The sequence below is a fragment of the Alligator sinensis genome, unplaced genomic scaffold (genome assembly GCF_000455745.1).
Source record: "Alligator sinensis unplaced genomic scaffold, ASM45574v1 scaffold301_1, whole genome shotgun sequence".
NCBI classification, from domain to species: domain Eukaryota; kingdom Metazoa; phylum Chordata; order Crocodylia; family Alligatoridae; genus Alligator; species Alligator sinensis.
Window position 1 is genome coordinate 2,084,699 of NW_005842035.1, and position 21,227 is coordinate 2,105,925.

At 53.2% G+C, this 21,227-nt stretch overlaps 1 protein-coding gene across 1 annotated transcript in view; it reads left to right on the forward strand.

The window, feature by feature from the left end:
• The first annotated feature begins 20,002 nt into the window (after positions 1 to 20,002).
• Positions 20,003 to 21,227, forward strand: part of B3GNT7 (UDP-GlcNAc:betaGal beta-1,3-N-acetylglucosaminyltransferase 7) — a 5,506-nt gene continuing 4,281 nt past the window's right edge. Inside the window, exon 1 of the mRNA XM_006022455.3 lies at positions 20,003 to 20,014. Coding sequence (XP_006022517.1) covers positions 20,003 to 20,014 — 12 coding nt within the window. The remainder of the gene's footprint in view (positions 20,015 to 21,227) is intronic.

Genomic DNA, 21,227 nt, shown 5'->3' on the forward strand with positions numbered 1-21,227 from the left:
TCTTTCAATGCAAATAAATGGATTTTCCTGATGAGGGGGGGATGGGACGGGGTGGGGCAGTAGTTAGCCCTGTTTCTGGGCTGCCGTTCCTCACAGGTACCTGAGCCAGATGGCAATGATCAGCATCGAGCTGGTGATAATGCCGTTCCAGAGGGATCCTCACCTGCAGAGCTCCCACTGTGTTGCGGGGAAGGAGAAGCTGGGGAAACTGAGTCACAGTTGACCTGGGGTCACAGCTCAAGCCCTGAACTTTCAGCTGTCACCTGGGCATGATCTTCAGTCCTTTTACCTGCCAGATGTTTGCAGAAGGTCGGAGGCCCTTGCAGCTTCATTCCCGACATGGAGGCATTTGCTGCACCTCCGTAAACAGGGGCACCTGGGGGAAATGCAAAAGCCCTCGTGGTCCGGGCAATACGCATTCGCCCGTCGCTCTGGAAGAGCAACAGCCACTCTTCAGGGACATTTTCCCTGGGAACAAAGCCAGGGGCATTCCTCCGCGTGCCCCATCTGCTGAGGGTTTACATGGGGTGGAGAAGGAGGTGCCACTCCCCACATCACCTCACCTCTCCCCTCCCCTCCCCACTCACTGCTGGCCTTGGTGCAGGTCTGGTGCCGGGGGGCTCAGGGCATTAGGCACAGGGCACGAGGGTCTATTGCCCACCTCATGTGGCTGGCAGCTGGTGCACGTCCTTGCTGCCATGCTTGCCAATTCCAGCAGCTGTTTTGTGTCGGGCACAGGGGCTGGGCACAGCCTGGGCAGCCGTAGGACAACTCTCACCCACTCCCTGCCCCTCACCAGGCCTCTGCCATACGTGGGAAGAGGCATCTTTCCATGGGCGAGGGGCTCTCCAACCCGCAGGGTCGCGGCCAGTCTCTGCTGTCTCGGTGGTGTCCGGTGGGGTGTGTGACCCTAGCCACAGCCTGCAGGGCAGCCCAGCAGACCGACCCGATGAACTGCAGGTTTCAGGTCCAGGCGAGACCACCCATCCCTCTTGTCTTCGGCTCTGTGAGCCAGCACCAAGGACGGTCCTGGCATTCCCGTGTTTCCTCACCTGTGTCTGCTTCTCCGCGGTGCCACAGAAGTCTGGGCCGACCCCTCGGATCCGTGCTTCCGGAGTCCAGGGATCCCCGGCGCGGTCCTCAGCCCTCCTGCCTCTAGCAGCAACACTTCCCCCACCCCTGGCCAGCACAGCCCTGCACCATAGCAGAGACTTGCTGGCTACTGTAGGCCTCCCTGGAGCATTGATCAATAGATAGATAAAAATATCTATCTATAGAAATCTCTCTCTCTCTCTCTCTCTATATATATATCTGTATATGGATGGATAGAGAGGTGGATGGATGAATGGATGGATGGGTGGATATATAGGTGGATAGATGGATGGATAGCTAGGTGGATGGATAGATAGATGGATGGATGGACGGATACTGCTTGCATAAAGGCTTTGCTAACGTGCTGGCACACTAGCCAGTTGGCTGTTACCTTGTAGTCCCATGAAAGTGCCTTGCTGTAGCGTGCAGACCCACAACACATTAATACTGGTGTAATATTCCTTTATCCCAGTGCAAAGTTGGGGAGTGGACACTTAGGGGACAGGATAGCAGTCTTCAAATACCTGAGAGGCTGCCATGAAAAAGAGGGACAACATTTCTCTCTTGCTGCAGGGAGAAGGGCATGGCCCAATGGCTTGAAGTAGCAGCAGAGTCGGTTGAGATTGGAGATCGGGAATAACTTGTGCGCTGTTCAAGCAGGGAGGCGGTGGACTAGATGCCCAGGGCAGGCATGGACTCTCCATCGCTGGAGGTGCTCGACAAGACAGCCAGGGATCAGGGATGATCAAGGCACCGCAATGCCTGTCTTTTACTATGGACATTTCCCAGGCTTCTGGGTTTTGCTGCTTGCCCCATGGTGCTGGGAAGGAATTTTTATTCTTTTATTGTTGCTGCATGCATTGGGGTGTTGCCCCTGCTCTGATATGGTGTCACTCCCGGTCCTGCAGTCCTGCAGTCCCAATGAAGTGACTCACAGGGCAGGAATGCCTTTTACTTTCTTGCATAAGAGTGGGTCATTCACCTCCCCAGCGGGCAGGAATCTGCTGAAACTATGCATGCTTTTGCAGCTGGAGGAACTTCAATGCCCTCCGCTCTACCTGTGTCCAGCAGCTGGGGACATGCTAATCAAGGGTCTCATTCAGGGCTGCAGATAAGGTGCTTTGCGCCAATCTCTGGGCTCTCTTCTGCATTGCTTTCCCCTGTCTCTGGTTCAACAGGTCAGGGAGGAATTTCCTGATGAGCCTCCCTGAGCCGTCTGAAACCCAGACAGAGTGGAGGGGAGGGCAGGTGGAGGGGCCTGCTTTGTTTTCTGTTCTTGTAGGCATGATCTTGCCTCAGGCACGTGGGAAGAGCAGAAAGCAGGTTGTCCCATGGCTTGGGTGGAGAAATCTGACCCATGTGGAAGGAAAGCACAGGGAAGATGGATGAAGCAGTTGCCTGAGAGTGTCTAGGAGGCCTCTCCGAAGGGGCAAAATTCACTGGAGAGCTGGGCGAAGCGGGGGTTGTCGGATGAAAAGGAAAAATCCTACCCCCAAAAAGGTTCAATTGAAACCAAACAGAAATCTGTTGAATTTTTCAATAGTAATGGTGCGTCCCCACCTTGAGTACTGCGCCCAGGTCTGGTCCCCACGCCGCAAAAAGGATGTAGAAGAAGTAGAGACGGTGCAGAGAAGGGTGACGCGGGCGATCGGTGGCATGGGGGGGGGAGACTGAGGCAGCCAGGCCTATTCCAGGGAGAAAAGAGGTGCTTGGGGCGGGGGGTGGCGCGAGAAGGGTTTACAACGTACGAAATGGTGAAGAGAAAAATCAGTGGGGATTTACTATTTCCTGACTCTCGCCGCACAAGGATGCGGGGTCACCCAACGAACCCAGCGGGTAGTAAATGTCAGACTAACAAAAGGACGTTCTTTTTTGTACCACGGACAACTCAAGGGTGGGACTCGCTGCCAGCTCAGCCGGATTCACCAGGGGGTTGGAGGCGTGCGTGGAGGAAAGGGGCATTAGGAGCTCTTGAGCAGGGGAGCGAGGGGCACGGCCTCTGCATCAGGACATCCTGGACCGTCAATGCTGGAGGCTGCAAATGGGAGAGGAACAGGGGGAAAACCCTGCTCAGACCCCACTCACTCTCCCGTCCAGCCTCCGCTCTCTGCCCCGATGTGACGCAGCACCCTGGGCACGACGGACCTAGGGTCTGACCCGGTCCGCGGCAGCTCTCCTGTTGGTATAAAACAAAAGAAAAGAAACCCCTTAGCATGTCATGGTGGATCAGCTCTGAAAGTTTGGCGTGCTCAAACACAAAATGTCCTCTTTCCAGTTTTGCTTTTAAAACCTTTTTCAATCCAAATGGCTTTTTCTTTTTTCGATCCAGGCTCATTTGTTTTAAGTGAAAACTCCTCTCTTTTCCAAAGGAAAAGCCGAGAAGCTTTGCTTGGAAAAATGTGGAAAGGCACCAGGTCGGCGTCTTGGGGGTGGGTGTCAGGCCCAGGTAAGTTTGGAGCCACCGCAACGAGACGTCTTGCTGTTGTTCAATGTTTTCCCACCCCGTCGTCTTGGCCAAAACGGCTCTGTGGCTGGCGCTGATTTTGCAGGTGCTTTTAGTTCCTCTGAAAGTCCCTTCTTCAGCAACTTGACTTTCCCTCTAGAGGGACAGGGTTTGGTTCAGGGAGCTGGGCACCAAGGGGCTGCCCCGTGCTCCGATTTGGCCTCTGAAGGCAGGTGCTAGACCGAGCACGATGGTCCTCTGCAGATGGGATGTGTTTGCTGTCTAGAGGACCACAGCCACGATCCAGTCTAGCGACCTTTAGACTGGCCAGTGGCCACCCTCCCTGGGGCGCAGTGGTGCCTAGTTCATATCTAAAAGCCTCATTTCATTTGCAGATGAACTGAAGAGGTGGATGCTGGTCCAGCCATCCCCCACTCCATGCAATATATATAATATATGCACTTATGGCTGCCAGCTAGCAAGAGCCTGTAGCAGGACCTCTCCCCCAGGGCCTGCTGCTGGGGGGAGAGGGATGCCCTCCCGTGTCCCCCAAGAGTTTCCGGGAGGCTTGGAGCTGGCTGAGTTTCTCCTGCCGACAAATCCAGGAGAGGAAAGGAGTCCCCGTGCTAGAAGATGCTCAGCAAATGCAGCAGCTAGTCTGCACCCTGAGTGCACTCGGGTCTATCAAGGAGGATGGGGCGCTCCCACATTCAGGATTTTCTTCCTCGCTTGGCAGCACCTCCTCGTTGGGCCTTGCCCTGCTGCTACCTGCTCTCACTGCTTTCTGTGTGATACGACGGGTCTCAGGACTCCTATTGTAACTACCCCCCAGCTCCTAGCAAGCTCTCGAGATCCTGGGCTAACACCCAAATCCAGGTCTAGGGACCCAGGAGCTCAGATGCCGTCTGCACTGGAGAACCGCTGGCAAAACATTGAGTGTCACCACCTCCCAAGCTCCTGGGTGGTGGCAGCGCCCTCTGCTCTGCTCCTTAGCGGTAAGCACGAGAAGATGCTTCCATGACTTCCTGCAGCTCCCGTGGTCCACCGGATAGCCTCCCAGACTGTCCTCTGCTCCCTCGCATGCTGCAAGGACTTCCCCGGGCAGAGACAGCCTGGTGTGGACGAGCCCTCGGTCCTGGGCTTGAGGTGACCCAACTTGCCAGGGCACCTGGGGTGGCACGTGGCAAAGCTTACCTCCTGCCGGGGAATGCTTGCAGTGATTTCCATTGGGCTCAGGATGCAGCTCTTGGCACACAACTCCGCTGCGTTTGTGCCACCCACACTTGTCATGGGCTAAACCGGTGGGTTTTGCTACCCTGAAACTGTTGCATATGTTGGAGCTGCATTCACCTGTCCTCAGTGAGCGCTTGGCAGAGGAGCTGAATGCAACTCAGGATCCCCACCTATGAGTTAAGGCTCTTCAAGTACCAAAAACCCAACTTCCTGCCTATGCTAATAAATCTGGAGTTATGTCAAATGCATTACAGAGCAACCCCTGGACTGCTGCGGTTCCCAGCTGGGTCCATTCACTGGGCATTGGCCTCATTCATGTGCCTGTGCAGACACCTACCCCAAGCTGCCTTGACCCCTGCAGGCTTCGGCTCTTTGTTCCCGTCTCACTTAGGGGCAAGATGTTATCTTTTGGGACGGGAGTTTTTGCATGAGAACACTTTACTGATCCTTGCAGATCTCCAGCTCTCCGTCCCTGCCTCCCCCTGCGCGCTGGGTGTGCCGGGGCAATGCAGCTCTGCTCTTTTGTTCCTGGACTGTGTTTTAAAAGAAGCCTTCAGGTGTAAAAGTGAGAGACGCAGTGACTCGGGCTGGCTGCCAAACGACTTTTATTTTTGCCAACAATTAAAAAAATGGTTCTGGGTTTGCAATGTGTCGCAAAAGGCACCTTTCTTTTCTAGAGGAGACTTCTGTGTGAAACAACCTGGGGTTGTCCCCCCTTTGCTCTTTGGAAATAATTGTCTTATTTCAGTTTTCCAGAAGACAAATACTAGGTTTTGAATTTTATTTTGGGGTCCTTCCCTCTCTCCCCATTATTTTTTTTAATTTTTAAATTGGGAAAAGGGATGGAGAAGAGGTGGGAAAAATGATTTTTCAATTTTTGAGCAGAGATAGGTGTTAGACAGAGTCAGTTCACCATGCTAGTCCAAAGTCAGGCCGAGGGCAGGGTAGATTTGCACCTTATAATCTACCTACATCAATGGTTTTTAATATACGTCTCTGATCCAAGTAGTCTATAAGGTGCAATCTCCCCGGCTTTACTGGTTTGGTCACTTTTGCTCCTTTTTGCTCATTTATGTGGGGGAGAAGGGGAAAGCAAACAAGGGAGAAAGGGGGGGGAATTGGTCTTAAAAATGTAATCCCCCCCAAAACCCCCAAAATGGGGTTTTTGTTTTAAAAATGGAAAATGTTTATTACAAAACACACTGACACCAAAAGTGTTGGGTTTTTTATGGAGATGTCTGCACTGGAAAAGGGGGACAGAACTGCAACTTTTCTTCAGAAAGATGTTTCGTTCTTTCAGGAAGTCTTTTTGATCTTGTTCTTGAAACTTCAGCCCCTCTAAAAAGAAACCAACCCAAAAAAACAGATCCAGTTGATATGGGACTTAATTGTGGGTCTGAGGCCTTGGCTCTAGGCGCTCAGGTTTTGAGGACAATGAATGCATAATAGCAGCCTTCACCTCCCTGCAGGGGGGCTGCAAAGGGGATGGAGCTGGGCTGGTCTCAGTGGTGCAGACAACAGGACAAGGAGCAAGGGGCTCGAGCTGCAGCAGGGGAAGCTGAGGTTGGATATTGGGAGAAACTTTCTCACGAGGAGGGGGGTGAAGCACTGGAGCAGGCTCCCCAGAGAGGTGGTGGGATCTCCATCCTTGGAGGTGGCTAGACCAAGCCTTGGAGCAGGGGTTGGACTAGGTGTGACCCCCCCCAACCAGGTCCCTTCCAACCCTTCCAACCCTGCAGGTCTTCCCATCTTCACCGGGTAGAGACAGCCGTGACACTGCATAGGAACCCAACGGGGAAGCCCTTTAGCAGTAGCTGCATCCTTGCAAGTAGCTTGAGAGCAGCCAGAAAACCTCCTTCCCCTCTTGTGTGCACCTCTGAATCATCTCCCTTTGCTTTACTCAGTGGAAACTGGGTCTCAGCGCTGGCTACATGCTCCGAAGCCTCCTTATCCAGGACAAGGATCCTCCCAAAGGCGGAGCAGATGGGCTGCAGGTCTCCTTGGAGTGAATGCCCTGCAGCTCCGAGCCGGGCGGATGTCATTGGAGAAACGGGCGTGGCAGAGGCACCTGCCCGTTCCCCGTACCCTTTATTAGACCAACTTTCTAATAAAAGGTATCATTTTGGAACCAAGAGTTCTCGTTGTTCGTATGTCTGCCTGGTCCCAGGTGCTGGACCTGATCCGGGGGGAGGTGCACTTTAGAGCAGCCCTTAGGGCACCCGCATTAGGGACTGAGCTCTCACGAGGATAGCAGGGGTTGCAAACTTGGCATGGGGACACCTTGCCTCCCTACCCCGTACTCTTGTGCTGCCAGAGCCATTGCCAGGAAATGCCCGGAGCGATCCCAGAAGACCCCCATAGCGACGGCAGTGCCCCATGCCCCTAGGCTCCCTGGCCTGCATGCCTCTTCTGTGACTGGGCCAGGGCGAGGGTCACTCCATGGCCTCGCAGGTTCAAGAGGGGATGGGACAGAGTTGCATTTCCAGCTGACCAAGTCCCAGATCCTCCTGGGGGGGTTGCCAGGCTGGGCCTCCATCCAGCCCAGGTATTAGCGTCCCTCCTCCCCTGCCCCAGGCGGAGCCGGGAGAGAGGAATGGCCTTGCGGATGCTCTCGTGGCTCTGCCCTCGCATTCCTGTGCTGCCTTCATCCTGGGGCTGTGGACTTTCCCACCGTGCAGGGCTCATCCCGGAGCCGGGTGAGCTCCCTGCTAGTGAGAAACCGCTTTGGGGAACAGGTGCCACGTGGCCCATTCCTGGCAAGGGGGGAGCCTGGCATCTCTCCCCCGACATGTCCTTCTGCACTCTCTGCTGGATAAACCCATTTTCTCCCTTGGCTCCAGGCTTGCAACAGCTCTCCTGCAGCCCCGCTGCGGCGCGGTCAGCGTGCAGTCTGATGACTGCACACCCGGGACAGGGTGGGGAGGGGTGGCAGGCTGCCTGGGCCAGGGCCACCCCATGTCTCGGATGCCAGAGATGGCATTGCTACAGGGGCACCAGGTTTCAGGTGGACTTGCTCCTTTCCTGATGGCCCTGTTGGGGCAGGGGCTAGATTTGCTGGAGCACAGCTCTGCCGGGCACAGCGCCAGGGTGGGGCGCTGCCGTCTGGATAGTTGGGCTAATAGAGAAGGCGCTGGTGTACCCCAGGGCCGCTTGCCTTCCCCCAGGGCTGGCAGCAGGGCTTGCTTTCCTGGGGACCGTGCTGCCTCTGGATGGCTCTGAGGCTGCGAAAAAGGATGGGAGAGTTTCGTGGACCTCCACCGTTACATTATGGGGGTTAGGGGCGTACGAGGACAGCATTGACCGCTTTCAGCAAGAAGGCTATGGCATCGGAGAGTTCGCTGGGTTGGTCCAGGCTGGCAGTTTCCTGGCAAACTTCCTACCACGTGGTATTGCGTGCTGTGATGTACAAGGCAGACCACGTTCTTTGGGTCAAGCCGGTATCTTTTATTCGACCAACTTAAATACTTGGAAAAATGCTTCTTTGCAAGCTTTCGGTACAAACGCCCTTGTTCTGGGGCAGGGAGATGGACGGATCTGGGCAAGATAATGCCGTGCCGTGCCGCTTTGCACCAAAGCGCCCGTTCTCCGCTACCTCGCTCTGCAGTTCAGCGGATCTTGGTTTCTTTAGGCTCCCGGGGGTGCTGAGTCCAGCCGGGCCGGGGAAGCAGGAGGTCTCTGACTGTCTGGCCCTGAGCCCTGCGGAGAGACTCGGGCCCGGGTGCCTGGCCGGTGGGTTTGTGTGACAATTGGGAGCAGGGGTTTCTCTTATGGGCAGAGAAAGAGACGGCCTTGTGGGGTTTCCTGGGGATTACTCAGCCTCTTTTCCTCGGGGATGCAGTCCATTTGTGTGGCTCAGATAGCAGGGGAGATTTTGCTCCTGGTTTTTCATGCCTAAAAAATTGCTGTCTTCAACGGCTTCATTCGAAAGGCGCCAGGGGCTTGACTTCAAGCCAGGGAGTCGCCCTACGCATAACAGGCTTGGCAGGCCCCCCTCCCTGGAAATGCCCCTGGCCCTTGAGGAAGGGCTGGGAGCTCTAACAGGGACATGTCATGCCTTCCCATATGATTATAAGGTGCAAATCTACCCTGCCCCTCGGCCTGGCTTCAGCCTTTCTTCTGGAAAGGGCCCCAAGGGATTGCATGAAAGCATCCTGCCTTTGAAGGCTTTCTCTGCAAGCTCCGCAGCTCAAGGAAAACTCACCCGCTGCCCTTGTGAAACGAGGCTCTGCGCTGCGCTCGCTTCGTCCCGGGGGAGAGGGTGGGAAAGGACCGCGGCAGAGTGGTTTTTTGCATCGTGTGCACACAACTGGGAAGCGCTTGGCTGCGGCTGGGGGGGCGGGGGATCCGAGCTGAAACAAAAATAGGAAGACTCTCTTCTTCCACCTTTTGCAGACACTTTCTCTGCAGGTTCACGAGTCTTCCTTGGCATGGCAAGCTACCCTGCTAAAAAAAAGAGAAAGAAAAAAGACGCTAATATGTTGAAGTCTATCATAGATAAAAGCCAGGCAGTCAGTGTTGATCTTGTACACTTGTGCGTGGGTGTGTGTGCAATACAGTTAAACAAATGCTAACAAATCATTTCCAGCCTTTTATCAACTTGCGGCCCAGTAGTTGCTGGGGGGACTGGGGTGGGACTATCCGAAACGCTGGCAGGGGGCTGTCCGGTTCCTGGTGTGTTTGCTTTGGGGGTGAGTTACACAGTGCACATTAATGGCATCCCTGGGTTTTCTGTTTCCTCCTGTGAAGGTGCATGTACATAAGATCAGATCCTTTGTACGTGGTGTCTTCATGGAGTATAAACGCCGGCTTTGTCTGTTTTGAGGTTGTCAAACAGTTGCCCAGCCCCACTCGGCGCTGGCGCTTGCGGGAACGCCAGCGTCAACAGTGCGCTTGGACAAGGGACGGTGGGGCGTACCCGTGATCCTCCTGTCCCTTTGGGATGGACACCCTGTTCGCCAGCCTAGACCGAGGCGCCTTGCCCGGCTCACGTCCACCCAGCAGTCGCTGCGGCTGCGTGCTTTCCCAGCCCTGGTTGTCCTCCCATCACCCCTCCCTGCGCCCCCCAGACCATGCACCTAGGTCCCAGACTCAGACCCAGCGTTTAGCCCATGTCTCTTCAGAAACAGCCCTTGCAAGCACCTTGCAGCAAGGACCAGCAATAGGTCCTGACCTTGCCCAGCACCCAGCGCAGCGGGGTGCTGGCTGGAGAGGCCCTGGGCTGTTCTGCTAATGCCCGCAAAGTTTCCAAAATGATGCTCGTAACCAGAATCGTAATGCTGATAACAGTAGACAGCGAGAAAGGGAAATGGCCACGGACAGTGCCCTTGTGGGGAATTGCTTGTGAAGAGTCCAGATGTCAGTGGAGGAGACCGTGAGGCTAGACCCGAATGGCTAAATCGGGCTCCTGTATCTGGGCTGGCAAGACACAGGAGTTTCCTGGTGCTGCAATAACACACAGGGTCTGGACCGCTCTGAAAGAGGCCTGGGGAGAGCACCCCCCTGGGACAACAGCTCCCCAGGCCAGCATCTCGTGGCACCCAGCAGGCGCCTGCTGCCCGGGGAGCCGCCTGGTGCCAGCGCCTGGTCCTGGGAGGTGACTCCTGCCAGCTGGCGCCTGGCTCTGGGGCACGCTTGGGTTGGCAGAGGTGTCCTGCCAGCCAGGGGCTGAAGAGTTAAATACCTGCAGCCCAGTTCATCCCTTCTGGCTCCACCTCGGTGGCTGGGGAGGGAGGAGGAAGCTGGTGCCAGGTCTGCTCCAGGCAGAGCAAGGAGCGCACTGCTCTCTGCAGGCAGCAGGCGGAGGGGAGAGGAGAGGAGAGCCCAGCAGCGGGACGAGGAGCTGGCTGCAAGCACCGGGGACTGGAGGGTCCCAGCAGCGCTCCAGCATGTCGCAGTGGTGAGTGCCCGGGGCTCGCTCCTCCTGCCATCCCAGGTGGGGTGGGCAGGGGGATGCAGGAGGGGCCCGCAGCCTCTCTGGGTGACTTGGGTAGTGCTATCTGAGCAGGCTGGCTTGCCCCTCGTACCCAGCTCTGGCACTGCTTTGCAATTGTTTTCCAGGGGGATGGCAAGGGGGTTTTGCTTGGCTGGGTGTCTCTTTGCCTCCTGCCCCTTCTTCTCCTCATTCAGGGTGGGAAAGGGGCTGGTTTGAGGGAACCGGCTGGGTGAGGAGGGGACCCAGGGGTTGTGACCCCCAGCATAGGGGGCTGAGGCAGGGGGGAGATCCAGAGCTCCCCTCCCCGATGGACGTGTCGGCTTGCCCGGGAGAAGCAGGCTATGCTGCGGGCAGATTTTGTTGGACCCGCTGTGCAGTTGGGAGAGATGCTGACAAGCTTTTGGGTGCACGGCACAGTTTCTTCAGGTCTGAGTGTCTGTCTGTCTGCTCTGCCACCCGCCCGGTAGGAGCTAGGCACCTCTCTCCGCAAATGGATAGATTTCAGGGACCGGTGGGAGGGGGTCAGAGCCGTCTGCCGGGGGCATTGCCGCCTGGGTGTTTTTTGGCACCCCCCACGGCGTCTCAGCCTGCCTGGACAAGGACAGCTTCTGCATCCTGCCCTGAGACTTGTGGGGTTTGTTTGCGGGGCGATGGAGTTGGAGGTCGGGGTGCTCGGCGGGCCTGGCCAGCCTGACCTCAGCTGCCAGAAGCTGCTGCAGCCCTACGTGTGAAAGCAGCAGCAGCCTGCTCCTCGCTGCAAGGAAGTGGGGCCCCTCTCCCCGCTTTGCTGCCGCTGGTTTCTTACCCTTGCCCTTTTTTGCCAGCTCCAGCATCTGTGGGGAGACGGGGCAGCCCCTTGGCGGACCCCAGCGATGGCTCCTCGTGGCAGGACCATCCCCCCGGGGTCACCCCGTATGGAGAAGGGGGCTGGCGGGAGAAGGGGCCACAGCTCTGGGCTCCTAAATCCTTCCAGCTGCGTCGTCTCTGGAGCCCGGGAGATGCCAGTCCAGGGAAACCCACCGGACTTGGCTTCTTGCAATGCAATTTTCCCCCTTCCTCTGAAGCACGATTTGTTCTTTAATATCAGTCATGTCCCGGCGTTGCTAATGAGCTGGCACGAGTTCCCCGTGCCGGGCTGAGCGGTCTCGCTCGCCCCCGCAGCCAAAGGGAGCAAGACCCAGACAGGCTGGAGAAGTTTGAGTCCAGGACCCCCCCGCTCCCAAACTCTGGTCCAGGCGACTCCCCCTCCGCCCTCACCCCCCCCAGGCAGTCTCGGCAGGCAGGTCCCCTGCTCTCAGTGCCAAATGACTGAATTTCAATGAAAAAGAAATAAGAAGAGGTGTTCCAGTCCAGTCAAGGAGGGGTTTTCACAGGGAGACTGGATTCACCTGGGGCTTTTCCTTCCTTGGTTTCCCAAGGTGGAGGTTTGGATTTGGGGTTTCTTTTGGGCTCCAGGCCTGGAAGCGCTACCCTGAATGTAGCCAAAAGCTCGATGGACAGCCGGCTTCGTTAAACAGGAGCAAACTCCTGTGTGAACGCTCTCGGTCCAGGTTAACTTCAATCGAGTAGGAGCAGGTTTTAGTTAACCTGAATGAGTCTGTCGGGGTGGGCGTTTGTTCTGGTCCAACTCATCCAGTGCTATTATTCTGCATGTCGATGAGACCTGCATTGAATCAGGAAACTCCTTCCGGCAGGCTGAGACCCAGTTACACACAGAGAGTACGTGTGTGTGGGTGCGATATACACTGCATGGCTGCAAGGTGTGGGGAGATGCGAAGCAAAGCCTGGGCGGGCTCCTTATCTCCTAATGCCAGCCCAGGCCCAGCTCAGCAGAGGAGAGGGAGGCAATGGCAATGAGTGGCTGCGAGGCCTCGTCTTGCTAGATGAATGTTGCCTGGGTGTAGTTGCATTGCTTTAAAGCCAAATAAGTGTGCCGGGTACGTAGCTGGATGAAGTTAAGCTGCATCGCTGCAAGGGTGCCTTCCACGGGAGTACGCGTGTCGCACCAGGCGTGGCAGGACGGTAGCCAGAACAACCGTGCATGGGTCCATCTCAGCAGGTGCATTTGTTCTGTGGGAGCAAACCCCTGAGACGGTGTCACGGACGCCGTCTAGGCTCCTTTGCGCTCCAATCCGTTTCCACGGTGCCTCTGGGTTTAGCCCAGACTAGATCCATGTCTCATAGGTGCATAAATCAATGCACCTGTCCATCTCGGGTGTGGGCAGGGGTTGCAGCATTTTTGTGTGTAACACCCCTCGCGGTGTCAGCGGTAGGTCAGTAAGGAGGAAATAACTGAACAGCCCGAGCTCCCGGGTTTATTGACTTTGTTTTGTGCGACTGACAAGTGGTAGGGGTAGGGAGCAGGTTCCTCCACCTGCTCGCACCTTGTTGGTGCGGTTGAAATAATGCATGCCCTTGGCCTTTGGCCGTGCCCACCGGAGCGGGGGGGAGGAGACAGCGCCAGACGGGAATGGAGCAAAACCCTGGGAGGTGCCTGGGTGTAGGACAGCAGCGGGTCCCGCGCCTGTGGCCACGGGCTCGGGGTGACAGCCTTCTGCAAGGTGAGCAAAGACCCAGCCACGGTGGGTGCAGATGCCTGTACTCATCTCCAGTTCCCGTAGTCAAAGAGTGAGTGGGAGCAAAACGCTGGGATTTTCCAAGTGGGGTTTGGAGTCTAACAAGGGGAAGCTTGAGTCTAAATTGGTTGAGGCCCATGAGGTCTATGGTCCGGACAGGGATAGGACTGATCCTGGGACTAGATGACCTCTGGAGCTCCCTTGCAGCCCTGCTCCTCGATGACTCGACTTTTTATCCTCGTCCATGTGGCCAGGCTGGGCTCCACGTCCACTCCACCTAGTCCCAAAGGCTTGGTGTGCATCCCCCCTCAACGACTGGTACCCTCATCTCCCAGAAGAGGAGTCTGTCCCTGGGAGAACATTGACCGGCTGCCGGCTGGAGCACAGTGTGCGGACGCAGCCTTTCCTCCAGCTACCATCGCACGGGGGAGCCAACTGAGAAGGGGCCCGGCTGTGCCAGGGGCTGTACAAGCACCGAATGATCCATCCCACCCCAAAGAACAAGGCAAGACGGACGCAGGGCGGCGGAGGGGACAGACTGTCCAAGCGGGTGTGAACGTCATGTTCGGGGATCCGGGTTTTCTCTGATTTAAAACCATCCCCAATTTTCAGTTAAAAAAAAAAAAAGTAACCCCATTTTTCCATGATTAAAATGAAACACAACAACACACACACACATGCACACACGCACACATGCACACACACACACATGTATATATACACACATGTGCACACACATACACACATAATATATATGCACACGTGCACACACACATACACACAATACATACACACACACATATATACATGTGCACACACATACACACAATTATATATACACACACACAAATATACACGTGCACACACACATACACACAATTATATATACACACACACAAATATACACGTGCACACACACATACACACAATTATATATACACACACACAAATATACACGTGCACACACACATACACACAATTATATATACACACACACAAATATACACGTGCACACACACATACACACAATTATATATACACACACACAAATATACACGTGCACACACACATACACACAATTATATATACACACACACAAATATACACGTGCACACACACATACACACAATTATATATACACACACACAAATATACACGTGCACACACACATACACACAATTATATATACACACACACAAATATACACGTGCACACACACATACACACAATTATATATACACACACACAAATATACACGTGCACACACACATACACACAATTATATATACACACACACAAATATACACGTGCACACACACATACACACAATTATATATACACACACACAAATATACACGTGCACACACACATACACACAATTATATATACACACACACAAATATACACGTGCACACACACATACACACAATTATATATACACACACACAAATATACACGTGCACACACACATACACACAATTATATATACACACACACAAATATACACGTGCACACACACATACACACAATTATATATACACACACACAAATATACACGTGCACACACACATACACACAATTATATATACACACACACATATATATATACACACACATGCACACACACATACACACATATATGCACACACACACACATACGCATACACACACATGCACACACATACACACACTATACACACACACACATGTATATATAGATAGATATATTTCTCTCTCTCTATATATATATATATATTAGTGGTGTTTCAGTTTAAGCACAGAAAAATGTGGATTTGGGGTTACTTTTTTTTAACCAAAAATTGGGGATTGTTTTGAATTGGAGAAAACCCGGATCCCTGACTCCTGTTAGTGCCACGATTCCTCTTTTATTTCATCTCCCCCTTTTTGTGGGGTTGTGTTAGCCAGGGCATGGCTAGATAAAAAGCAAGCTATCATCCTACTAAGCAGCGCTGGGATGATTATACAGAATTGACCCCTATTTATTTAACCTGTAGCACCGGTACGGCCTGTAATGGAGAGGATATTAGGAATGAGAGCGCAGACTTAACTATCAGATACAAAACGGGGTTGACCTGGCGTGAAGGCTGCTTTAGGTCTGGGAGAGGAGCGTGTTTAAACGCACACTTTAAACCCCACGCTGTCAACCCCACGCTGTCGGCATGGAAGCGAAAGGGTTAAAGGAGTGTCGCTATTCAATCCAGTCTCAGATGAAAGTGCACGTGTAAAATATCCCATTGCCATGTATTTATCATCCCTTAACTGGTCCTTTCCAGGCTGTTGGCTGGCACGGTAGCTTTTTCTGTGGGAATCGCTTTGCTTTTAAATACTATAGGCTTTAAAGCAGAGATTAGTGGTTCCCTGAGGTTTCTAGTTTCTCTTGACTTACTTTTCTCTGTGGGCTGCTGCTTGCATAATGCCCCTTATCCAACAGAGGTGTGGAGATGACTCTCTTGTTCTGGATGTATTAGCTAGGACCTGGAGCCTTCTTTTTTTTTTTGTCTGCTGTTGTTTACTTGCAGTAAACTTTGCAAAGTGCCGAGCCGTCCGGCCAGGCCGCTTTTACAAAGCCCCTATCCAGCATGTGGAGCAGGAGAGAGCAACTTGTAACTAAATGTCCTTTATCCCTTTGTAATTCCATATATATTCAATATTTAATTCATATACATTGTGTGTGTGTGTGTGTGTATATGCATATACATATATATACATATATATTTATACACACACACACACACACACACACACACAACCTGAGGATTTAATATCAAGCCGCCTTTCGGCTGGAGCAACCCGAAAAGACCGTGACAACGTCCCGTAGATGCTCATGCTCGGTAATCTAATGGGGTAGAGCAGATCCTGTCAGGTGTAGCGAGGGACCTACTTCAGTTGTGGCGAGACTCAGGTATTTTTGCGGCCTGCCCACAGCATAAAGAGCAAATTTCGTGGCTATTTCCCGGATGTGCTTTGCTGGCCCCGCCCCTCCGTGCTGATTGGTGCGGGAGGAGGGACCAGGGTGGCCGCCGCATTGATTACATGGACAATCCCGGATTTCACAGTTTCCACAAAATCCCGAATTAGGTAGATCCCCAGCTATGGCCAAGATTGCCAACTATTTACTCTTTTAATATTCAAGTGAATGGACAGCAGGAGCCGGCAGGCGTCATCGGGGCAGCAACGCGGATACCAGTTTACAATGACCACAAAGAGTCAACCCAAGCTCCGCTGCAGGATTGCCGATATCGGGATTTTATTATAACTCGTGGGAGAGTTGACATTTTACATAAAGTCCCAGCTCCCGGTGGCGCGCAGCTATGTGACAGTCTCAGCTTGCAGTTAAAGCAATCGTTCTAACCCACGTGCTAGAAAAAAACCCAGCTTGTAAGGACGACCAAGTATTCCCTAAAGCAGGGACTCTCAGCTGGGTGCCACGAGATCCTTTTAAGAGTGCCATGCAATATTAGCCTGGTTTTGTGTGTGCAAACATCTACATAGGATTCACAAGATAAACCCAGAGTTTTCCAGTGTGAATCCAGAGTGTCAAAACCATCTGCCCCGCTGTGGCTATTCTGAGATCTTTGCGGCGCAAGCTTTGCTCCAGTCATTTTCTGTAATAATAATCAAAAAGAGTGAAATTAGTTACAGACAAGTTACAAAGGGGTGACTTGAATTTGCTCTGAAGGCTTAAAAATTAGAAGGCAAAGAAAACTTACCCTAAATCATTGCTTTATTTTTTTTTTTGTAATCTCATGACTTTAAGCCAAATGTACAATTATGGGTGACCCGACTCGTGAGTTTTGCAGTGGTGTTGACGTAGCTGTGATGGTCCAGGGGTATGAGAGAAGCCAGGTCCAGGATTCAGGATTGGAAATACTATAAAAAAAAAAAGACTGCTTGAAGTGCAAAATCTTGGCATCCAACACATACTTGGGTCCATCAGAAGATAGTCCCTTGTCCTCATCACAGAATCACAGACAACGAGGGCTGGAAGGGAGCTCAGAAGGTCACATCTAGTGCAACCCCTGCTCCAAGCAGGACCAGCCCCAACTTCATCATCCCAGACGAGGCTTTGTCTAGACAGGTGTTTAAGACCCGTCTAGACAAACCCTCGGCTGGGATGATGCAGTCGGGGATGGTCCTGCTTGGAGCAGGGGTTGGACCAGATGTCACCCCCTGGGGTCCCTTCAACCCTCATTGTCTCTGACTCCATGATAAGGGTTGTGGGGTGAGGGACCATCTTCTGGTGGAGCGCTAGGTACACCGCTGGAAGTGATAAGAGACAAGCTTTTCAGCTCCGAGCAGTGATTTTTCTTGTCTTCTTTTTTTTGGATAGTCAGTATTTGCGATCCTCAAAACTGAATGCAAAAAACACCTCCCCCAAAACAAAATCACAGCCTCGCCTCCCAGATTATTTCTCAAACTTCACAATATTTTGTCTGCTTCTTAGACCAGGTCTCAGGGGCCCTGCAATAATGCCCCTGTGATTCACGGTAGAGAAGAAGCATTGCTAGAGCTGAGGGTGGAAGCCCAGTTGCCATCTCCACTACAGAGCCGCTGCTAAGCAAGGACGTGCACGGGGCTGGGAATTGAACCTTTATATTTCCTCTTCCAAACTCCCGGCGTTGGAAGACCCCTGTCTCAGCGCTACAGGATATGACGGCTTTCCGTACATCAGGGAGCCAACTGCTCACATGTGCTATAGTAACCTCTGCTGTTACTACATTTGCTAATAACTTGTTCACGGCCAGTTTTCTTCAGTTATATCTGGCACGTGTGTTTCCACAGAGATTTCCAAGAAAAACCCGACAGGATCCTGACAAGCTACTTTGAGAGGGGAGGATCCGGCATTAACAGTGAGGACCTTTGTAGAAACGCTCTGTAGCTCCAAGTGACTTGGATGAATTTTCTTATTTCCTTGTTTTCTGATCGAATTGACTCTTGCTAAGCAAAACTTCGGCGGGAGGGGATAAAAATTGGGCTTGTCCTGAGACTGGGCCCCACCCTGCACTTCTGTTTTCCCAGCGAAAGAGTGATGGAGAGGCAGGCTGGGACACTGCAGATACTACGGGCATGTCTACACGTGCATTTAGGCACAGCTAAATTCAATGTGCCTTAGCTTCGTGCGCATGAAGGTGCCTACACATGCATGCGTTAAAGCTCATTAACGCCATGTGCGCGGACTGACACGGGACTAAAGTTACTTCCAAGTCAGTCCATTCACAGCGTTAACGGGCCATAACGCATCTACACATGCGTTAATGCTCTTTAGCTATTTGCATCTCAAATTCGCTACCTGCTTTTGCAGGTATCAAATTGAGGTGTGAATAGCCTAAAATCACCATTTTAAGGTGCCTTAAGGGTGTGCACATGTAGACGCATGCTCTTAATGCACTTTAAATCATTAAAAGTGATTAAAATCATTATTAAAGTGCCTTAAATCGGCATGTGTAGACGCGCCCTGTGATGCCTTAAGCTAGTGAAACTGGGGTCACAGATCCTGCTCTACAAGTTGCTCTTCAGTTGATCACTTCATGAAAAAGTGCTACCAGCGTGTTTATTTGCACTGGCTGTAATAGGGGCTGCCTGCCCGGCACACAGGAATCACACAACACGTGCCCTCTCCCTTTCCGTTGGTGAGTCCTCCATCGTGTCTTGTTAATTAGAGCGTGTTTAGGGCGTTATGTGTGTACGTTGCTACGGCTCTTTGGTTACCAAGAAAGCAAGGTAGATTTGCATCTTATCAGTTACCCAAAGTAGATGCATATTGAACTCTATATCCGTATGGGTCTTTATATGGCTATAGAGATCGATGCTGATATGGATACATAGGTATATTTATATCTAGCACAGGCTTTCGTGAGCTGAAGCTCACTTCATGAGATGCTAAGAGAGGACGTGTAGAAAGCAGGGTATAGGCAGGTGAGAGAAATTTGAATACTTCCACCACTAACTATTATGTCTCTTTGGATACGACCAACTCGTCACTTGACTTCCGAGCCAGGCAGACCTTGAAGGTCCCTGCTTCACGGTGAATCGAGGTTATGGAGGCGAGTGGCTCAGGGCAGGAGACAGATGAGTGTTGGCCCAGTGGATGGAAAGACAAGGTCAAATCTTGGAAATGGGATGGAGAAGCCATGTGGGGCAAGGTGGATGTAGGGGTTGCGGGGGCCCTGGGTGAGACAGGGAAGATGGTAGCGAGGATAGAGAATGACAGGAGAGGAGGAGATTTGGGAGAAGGCCAGAAACTTCTTTTTGAGCCAAGGTGAAGGGTTGGCAAGTCGTCCGGGAGAAGGCGGCAGCAGGCTGAGAGGCCGGGGTGTGAGGCCTGGGGTCGGGTCTGGTCCATGCTGCAGAGCTTTGCTGACATAGCTACGTCAGGCAGGGGTGCAAACATCGTGCCCCTCCCGCGTGTGAGAGGGAGATCTGCGGGGCTTTGATGTAGGGTGGAAGATGACCCCTCTCCCTGGGAGGGTGCAGAGCTCGGTCTGGGCCCCCACGGATGGGGGCAATAGCCACCCTCCCCGGGAGATGTTGGTGCCATGCCCAGAGGATGGCATAGGTGAAGGCAGGGTGTCCAGAAGGAAGAGATCAGCAGAGAAGGGACATGGGACATGGGTGGGGGCATTAGTGGGTACTCAGGGGGCAAGTTGCCATTGGGATGATCCAGGATGGACCAGGCAGAGAGGGGCCAGAAAGCAGCGGGCAAAGATGATGTATTCGGTGAGTTTATGGGGGGAAGGAAGGAGGAGGATGGCCGGAGGTGGGGGGACAAGGGGGTCCCTGCTCAAGGATGCGGAGCATGAGACTGGGCTTGTTGGAGCAGAAGAGCATGAGAGGCCAAGGAGGGAAGTAGGGGTGAAGGGACTGGGCTGAGGGGTCACGAGAGGATAAAGCAGACAGGGGAGCAGGGGCAACCAGCAAAGCCCAGGAGCTTTATCTCCTCCGCATTTCTATAGCGGGAGATGTAATGGGTGCCGGCTTCCCTTGGTAAAGCCGCAGCTCGTTGCATCGGCGAAGGGAAGGATCGGTTGTGCCGGGGGCGAGGATGCAAGCGCTGTCTGCAAAAGGCGGCTTGGCACAGGCTTCGGGGCCCGGTGAGGTTACAGGACATGCTGTATGCTCTGTCCAGGAAACCCTTTCCAGAGCCCTTGGCAAGCCGCGCTGCCTGTTTGCAAAGCGCAACGAAAACACGGACCATCAAAGGCTCGTGCTCCTCACCCGCCCCCCGTCCAAGCGGGAGACGCGTCCTGCTCCCTCGGCACAGCAGCTCCGCTCAAAATTTCACAAGCCCCTTCTATGTGGGGCGGGATGGGAGAAGCCCCGTCTGCAAACAGGAATCGAGCTGCTGCCTGTTTGCTCGGCCCCCGTTTGCATGAGGAGAGGCGTCGAGGCAGGCAGGACAGCTGGGGAGGAGGAAACGGGTGCAGATGTGCGAGTCTGGCCGGATGGCGGGGCAGCAGATCGGCTCGGGGATGCCCAAAGCAAAGCATGCAGCAGCCACTGAGGCCGGTGCTCAGCACAGAGCGGAGAGCTGGTTCCCTTGCAGCCGCTGATGGGACGGTGGCATTTCCTTTCCCCTCACCCAGCGGGGTGGGGTCTGTGTCAGGAAAGGAGCTTTTGCCTGAAAAGCTCATCCCCCGCCCCCAGTTTCAGACAAGCCAATCTTTATTTGGAGTCCACGTTCTGAACAGGTCTGAAGGCCAGCCCCTGTTTCATTTCGGCTTCATTTCATGCCAAGTCTTTTGGTTTAGCACCCCATCATGACGTTTTCAATCAAAGCCAGATTAGGTGTTTTGCTTCGACAGGAGAGATCCTGACATTTGGCGTCGTTCTAGCCTCCCTGCCCCCGAAAGGACCCCAAACCCCAGAAACAAAACACTTCAAGGGGATCAGAAATGAGCACTTAAGTTCTGATATATATATATATATATAT